We start from the raw sequence: 7035 nt of genomic DNA, 5'->3' as shown, positions 1-7035 counted from the left end.
GCATCTCACATTGAGAGATCATGTAGTATGTTACTAGTGATTTTTGGAAGATGTATACAACTAATAGAGAGGTACTGGATGTTGTGGTAATGAGTGATGTGCACATCACACTTCCAAACATGAGTGTGTGGACTTTACAGTAGTTCAGATGCATTCCAGATCTTAAGAAAAAACTGATCTCTGTGGGATAACTTTATGACAGCAGTTATGCAGTAGCGTTCTCTAGAGGAGTGAGGAAGATCACTAATGGTGCGCTAGTCTTGGCATATCGTAAGAGATATAACCTTTTGTATTTGGCATCAGGGTCCAGTGATGTGTAGGAAAATACAAGAATGCAAAAAGGTAGGCTGAATTGTGCAAAACAAATGAAGAAGCAAAAGAGAGTCAGTTTTGTTGTTCCTCATATAAAGAGGTGTAAATTTTAATCGGAAAACCAGTCTAGACTGGACCAAACCGATGAAATAGGTCCGGTTCGGAACCTGTTTCTAAAATGCCAAAATCAGCCGGAACTGGTCGGGTTCAAGTTCCATGATTTTTAGGACCAGATCGGACCGGTTCACTATAATATATATTTAAATATTATATATAATATTTAAAATATTATATATAATTTTTATATATAATAATATAAATTATAATTATATATAAAATAATGTTATTATAATTTATAACATAAAAATTTAATTTTAAACATGAAAGTTTATTAGATCATATGCTTTAAACATAATATATACATATTAATAACATTGTATGGTCTAATAAATTCTCAACATATTCCTTTTGAATTTTTGATAAATACATAATACACTAGTAATATTAATATACATTAGTATATTAATTACATTTTGTTTTAAAGCGATTTTTTTTTTTTAAAAAAAAACATATTTGTATGAGAAATTTACATTTTATTAAAATTGAAAAACCAGATCGGAAACCAGTAAAACCAGAGATACCGGTTCAGGAGAGTAACCGGTACGTAATCGATTTTGAAAAATAAAAAACCAGTGCATACCAATTCAGTTCTAAATTTTGTCTAAAACTAGACTGAACCAGACTAGTTACACCCCTACTCATGTAAGCCTAAGGAAGTTGGCAAAGGTTGCCAGGATTGGTTCAAAACCAGATACTCCTAGTGCAATGGGAGTTGTGAGTCGCTTAATGGATGAGCTAACTAAGGACGATGTATGTGGGACACTGAAATGGGACTCGACTTCAATGCATCTTTTGGCTTAAAGATTGGAACCATGAGCTGCAGAGGGGTTTGGCTGGAAATACTGGCTGCATGTGGAGAACCAATCTCCAAGTGAGAGATTATTGTGTTTCATGTAGGGACTTGTCAGTGAGTAGGAAATCAAGAAATAGAGAGTTCGCTCGACTATCGCTTAACTGTCGTTTGATCTAGCGCTTGAGTGAAACTCAACCTGTGAGGTTCCTTAAGGTGCGATCAACAGTGGGCTTGAACAAAACTCAACTTGTGAGTTCGCTTGAGTCTCACTTAGGGGTGAGTTCGGTCCAGTCCGGGGAGGTTTTGTGGACCGGACTGGACCTATTCGATCCAGGGTTTTCTCACCCTAGACTGGACCGAACTCCCTCAGGACCGGTCCGATCTGGTCCGGTCGGTCCATTCGGTCTACGGTTGATTTTTTTTTTTTTAATGACATTTTTTTTAATACTTATGTAATTATATTATAATATATTTAATATATATACATATAGTATACTATTATATATATATTAGTAATATGCTAATAATATTAGTCTATTAGTAATAATACTATAACTAATAACTATATGTAATAATAACTATATTATAACTAATAACTATACTATAACTAATAACTATATGTAATAATAGTAATAGTGATAACTATATATGTAACTATATGTAATACTAATAACTAATACTATTAGTCTATTAGTACTAATAACTATACTAGTATTAATAATTATACTAGTACTAATACTATAACTAATAACTATATGTAATGATAGTAATACTATATGTAATACTATATTAAATAATAGTAATACTCTTATTACTAATACTCTATGTAGTTATAGTGATTTAATACTAACATATTATATATTAAGCTAACTATACTAATACTATTATAAATTTACAAATATATGATATATTATAATTTATTCTATAACTTTTATAATATGTTAATACATTAATATATATACTAGTATTATATATATATATATATATTTTTGATCGATTATACTAGTACTATATATTATAGTTAATAGTTATACATTAAAGAATATAGTAATACATTGATACTAAATATATATAGTTATAGACTTATAATTATTTAGTTATTATGAATTTATGATTAGTATAACTATATAATTGTATTAGCATTAGACTATTAATAATTCAATTTGGCTATATTATATTAGTAATATTAGTTATGTTGAATCAATTAGTTAGTATAATTATATTCTACATCATTAGTATTAATATATATATTAGTATTAGTTATAACTATATAGCCTATATTAGAATTGAGTTTTAGAGTATATAATAGACTAATAGTATTAGTACAATTATATAAGTATATTGTATAGCTATATATTAGTTTTAATTATAGTGATTAGTATAATTATATAATAGTAGACTATTAGTATAACTATATATTAGTATTAGTTACTGTTATGGTGATTTAGTATATTATAATTTATATATTATATTTATACTATAACTCTTATAATATATTAATATATACTAGTACTATATATTATAGTTATATATTAAATAATATAATAATACATTCATACTAAATATATATAGTTATATTTCTAATGATTTAGTTATTAACTTATTATGATTAGTATAACTATATAAATTATAATAGTATTAGACCATTAATATAGCTATATATTAGTAATATTAATTATGGTAAACCAGTGCTTTAGTATAACTATATAAGTATTAACTATAATGATTTTTATATATTCATTAAATATAAGTATAGTGATATTTAAATTATATTAATTAAAGTGATAAATATATTATATAGCTATACATAGTATTAATTATAGTGATTAGTATAACTATATAAATTATAAAATAGTATATTAGTATTAATAGTAGACTATTAGTATAGGTCACTATAGCTATTGTTGAAGTATTAGTTATAGTGATTTAGTATAACTATATTATTATAACTATAACTATAGTCTATATTAGACTATTAATATTTTTTTATACCATATATAATTATATAATTAATTATATACAACTATTATATAAATAATATATATAAATAATTTTTTTTATTTATTTCTATTCGGTCCGGTCCGGAGTGAAAAACCCTCGGACCGGGATCGGACCAAATCCTTTCGGTCCCTTAAAAATTGGACTGGACCGGACCGAATCGAATTCGGTCCGGTCCGGTCCAAACAGTACCAGTCCGGTCGGTTTTGCCGGTCCGACCGACCGATACTCACCCCTAGTCTCACTCGACAGTGGACTCGAGTGAGACACAAACTCTAGTGTTTGTCTGAGCTGCATTCGACACACCACTCGAGCCAATGTTAATTAGTTGTTCACTCGAAATATGCTCAACATGTCGCTTGAGTGAAAGACCCAATTTTTGCCAGATTAGCGTTTCCAGCGCTATTTCTATATATATGTCATATTTTGACTTTATTGTGAACAATTTTCAGCCGTTTTTAGTGAGAACAAAAGAGACAAAGTTTGACTACATATTGTGAAAGAAAAAAAGTTGAGATTGAGTGATTGTAACACCCTCTGAATTAATAAAACTTCTGCAACTCTATAGATATAAACACGTTGCCAAGCTACATAACTTGTGTGTCGTGTAATTTTGATCGTTTCTTTTATTTGTTTGCCATTATCGGTGTGCTTGTTTTACATAGGAGACGACATCCTCTCTTATGATAGATATAGGATGTTTACAAGTGAACTTTGATGTTATGAATGTTGATATGTAAAACTCATATTTATAATTAGAATACAATGATTAAATTTTTAAAAATAAAAATTTTATATGTAGTCATTTTTGCGTATTCTTTTATATATTTTACTAATATGATTAGTTGCGTATTAAAAATTGTTACAACCAATAATATCAATAAAATATATAATAAATATATAAAAATGATTAGAGCATCCACATTGATTTCTTTAAATTACTTTTCATCTTCAAATTTAACTCATTTTATCAAAAATTGATCCACCTTGAATTAGCTAAGCCAACCCCTTTTTCATTTCAAATATGAGCTACAGTAATTTCATCTTTTTCTTCAAAAATGAAAAGTTCTATTGCAAGTCTATATCAATTATTTATTAACTTCATCTTTTTCTCTTATGTTATTTTGTTATATTTTGAGATTATTATATTATAGATGTGGCATTTTTATGGATTGCATATATGAAATTTTTATTTACATATGAATTTTATCATCTATGTATATATGAGAGTATTATATTATATATTATTAAATTATAAAAATAAAAATGAATATGATTATTGGAGGTTATTGAAAATTATGAAGATAAAATAAAAAAATATAAATTTATTAAAGAAATATAAATAATAACATTTAATTATTATAAAAAATGTGATGACTAATCCAATATAAATTTTAAATATTAAATAATTAGCTAAAAGTTAAAACGTTAGATCTTTTTTAAATTTTGCAGTTTAATAGAATAGCCAATCCAATCTCTACGCATCATTATTTTTCTAAGAAGGAAAGAAAGAAAACATGATTGGTGACGAAATACCCTTCAAATATAGGTGATTAAAAACATCGATCCTTGCAATAAACTTTTATTTAATAAAGGAGAGAGAACTCGGAGAAGCAGCCCCTCGACAGGGCCAAGGACAAACCCATAAACAACGGCAGACCGAACAACAAAAATAACACAGAGCCATAACACAGGATAGTCGGATGTCCAATTGACAATAAAAATATTAATGGCAATCATACATGGCTGCAGGCTTATTTCGAGGCAAGAGCATCCTGGGTCTTCTTGAACAATTTGTGCTGAATATGCTGAGCAAAGGTGCGAGGTGGGAAGAGTGCAGGCTCTTTCTCCGACACAACCTCCGGCAGTGGTTTCAGGATAATCTTCTCCTTTGGTGGCTCGCAGAACACCGCCCACGAGATCCTGACCTTTTCCTTGTTGACCAGCCCCCTGTGAAGAATACTCTTGTATTTGCCGTTGCTCAAAATCTCTATGGTATCCCCAACGTGCATGATGATGGAGTTTGGAACGCATTTCGCGGTGACCCATTTGCCTTGGTAGAAAAGTTGCAGGCCGGGCACCATGTTGTGGAGGATGAAAGTCAGTGCGCTTATGTCCGTGTGGGCTTCGACGCCAAGAGCGAGTTCGGGTTGAGGGCATATGGGATAGTAGTTGATTTTCATTTGCAGCAGAAGTTCTTCCAGGCCGCCGACTTCCTTCTCTAGCCTCCCTTCTTCCAATCCCAAGCCAAGAGATAGAACGGAAAATATCTTGGTTGCTAGGCCTCTCAGTTGCCTCCCGTACTCGGCTGTTGCCTCACTGCAATATATATGTTGGTGAAGGAGATTTCCGTAGTATATATATACACTTAATTCGGGGAACAGATCAATGTTACAACTCGAAATCCAACGTAATTAAATAAAGAAATAGTTTTGTAATCGTGCTAATTAAACTTATCCGAATTATAAATCTGACAGAGCCTTCGGGAAGGATTTCATCAATCCCGGAAATAATTATATTCAAGAGATATCATTTTTTTTTTGTTGTTGTTGTGTGTGTAAAACCAAACAAAGATTTAGCTTAGCTTACACGTAGTCGCTGGGTGTCTTGGGCCAGATGGACAAGTCGCGCTTGTCCTCAGGATACACGAGGTGGAAGAAATAGTCCTCCCACTCGAGCTGGCCGCTAGCATTATTGGCCAGCTTGCTGCCATAGCCTTGAATCTTGCCTGATGCCTGGTCATTAGCGTACTTTTCCTTCTCCTCCACGGAAAGATCAAAGAATTGCTTTCCGGCTATCTTCACCCGGTTAATAAGCTCGTCTGAGATGCCATGGTTGACGAGGTGCATGACACCCCAATCCACGGCAGCTTTCTTCAACTCCTCACGGCATTTTTGTCGAACAGCCTCGTCCTCGGAGTCTATGTCCCTCAAATCAATGGTCGGGACCTGAGGCCCTTCTTCCTTTTTCTCCTCCTCGAAAACGTTGCCGATGCTGTTTAGCTCTTCTTGGGGCCTCACGTACTCCTTCGGGATTGCCTGAATCCCGCTGCTTGCCAAGCTCTCAACTCTTGGTAAAACTGAAGTCACCATTGTAAGAAAAGCAGCACGCTTTGGGTCCTTTCGTTTTGTTTTGACTTGCCTCCTCTTTCTTCTCTGGCAGCACAGACACCACAGAGCACTCCTCACACTCTCTGAAGTCTGATCAAATGGCAAACCAATACGTGACGGTGCTCCAATGCTAACGTTTCTCAGAGCTTTTTATAGCGAGCACGTTTCAAGCGATAGAGTCTGCCCACCGAAAGGTAATAAACTACTGCAGCAATGGTCAGTGAAAAAGCGTTCGAAAGAGAGAGAGAGATCAGACCGTCAGACAGAGAGGCGTGAAGCTACCCTCCATGGCGAGAGGGTCAGAGAAAGAGCGCGTGCTGGTTGGTTGTTCACGTGACTATCCCACACACCTGATCCAATGACTCGGATCAAGCACGAGAAAGTATCGTTGACCGGAGGTTAGCACGGGCTAACCCTTACCATCTTTGAGTGGCTTTTACGTAGTCGCATTTCAAAGATTCTGTACAATTCTCAAGTCTCGACCCTTCGAAAGTGCTGAGAACCTCAAACTTACCATTCTCGCCGCTTATATATTTTAATTTTTTATTTAATAATTAAAAAATAACTATCAATAAAATTATATATATTTTTCTTTTTTAATAATTAAAAATGTTAAAAGATAATTAACAAAATTAAAAATAAAAAATAAAAAATTCCAACAAAAAGCCTAGCATTATTCTTATTAAATATGCTCGCTAAATT

General features: G+C 32.3%; 1 protein-coding gene across 1 annotated transcript; it reads right to left on the bottom strand.

Annotated features, from left to right (window-relative positions):
* Nucleotides 1-4769: 4769 nt before the first annotated feature.
* On the bottom strand, nt 4770-6522 carry LOC122281992 (leucoanthocyanidin dioxygenase). Its single transcript, XM_043093893.1, has 2 exons — nt 5813-6522; nt 4770-5542 (listed from the first exon to the last, which is right to left on the bottom strand). Exons 1-2 carry the CDS (start codon nt 6313-6315, stop codon nt 4978-4980), a joined length of 1068 nt encoding a protein of 355 aa, XP_042949827.1. The 5' UTR covers nt 6316-6522; the 3' UTR covers nt 4770-4977.
* Nucleotides 6523-7035: the final 513 nt, after the last annotated feature.

Source organism: Carya illinoinensis, chromosome 11 (genome assembly GCF_018687715.1).
Source record: "Carya illinoinensis cultivar Pawnee chromosome 11, C.illinoinensisPawnee_v1, whole genome shotgun sequence".
NCBI lineage: Eukaryota > Viridiplantae > Streptophyta > Magnoliopsida > Fagales > Juglandaceae > Carya > Carya illinoinensis.
Note: the sequence above shows the minus strand (reverse complement) of the source record. Positions and strands in the feature narration are given on the sequence as shown.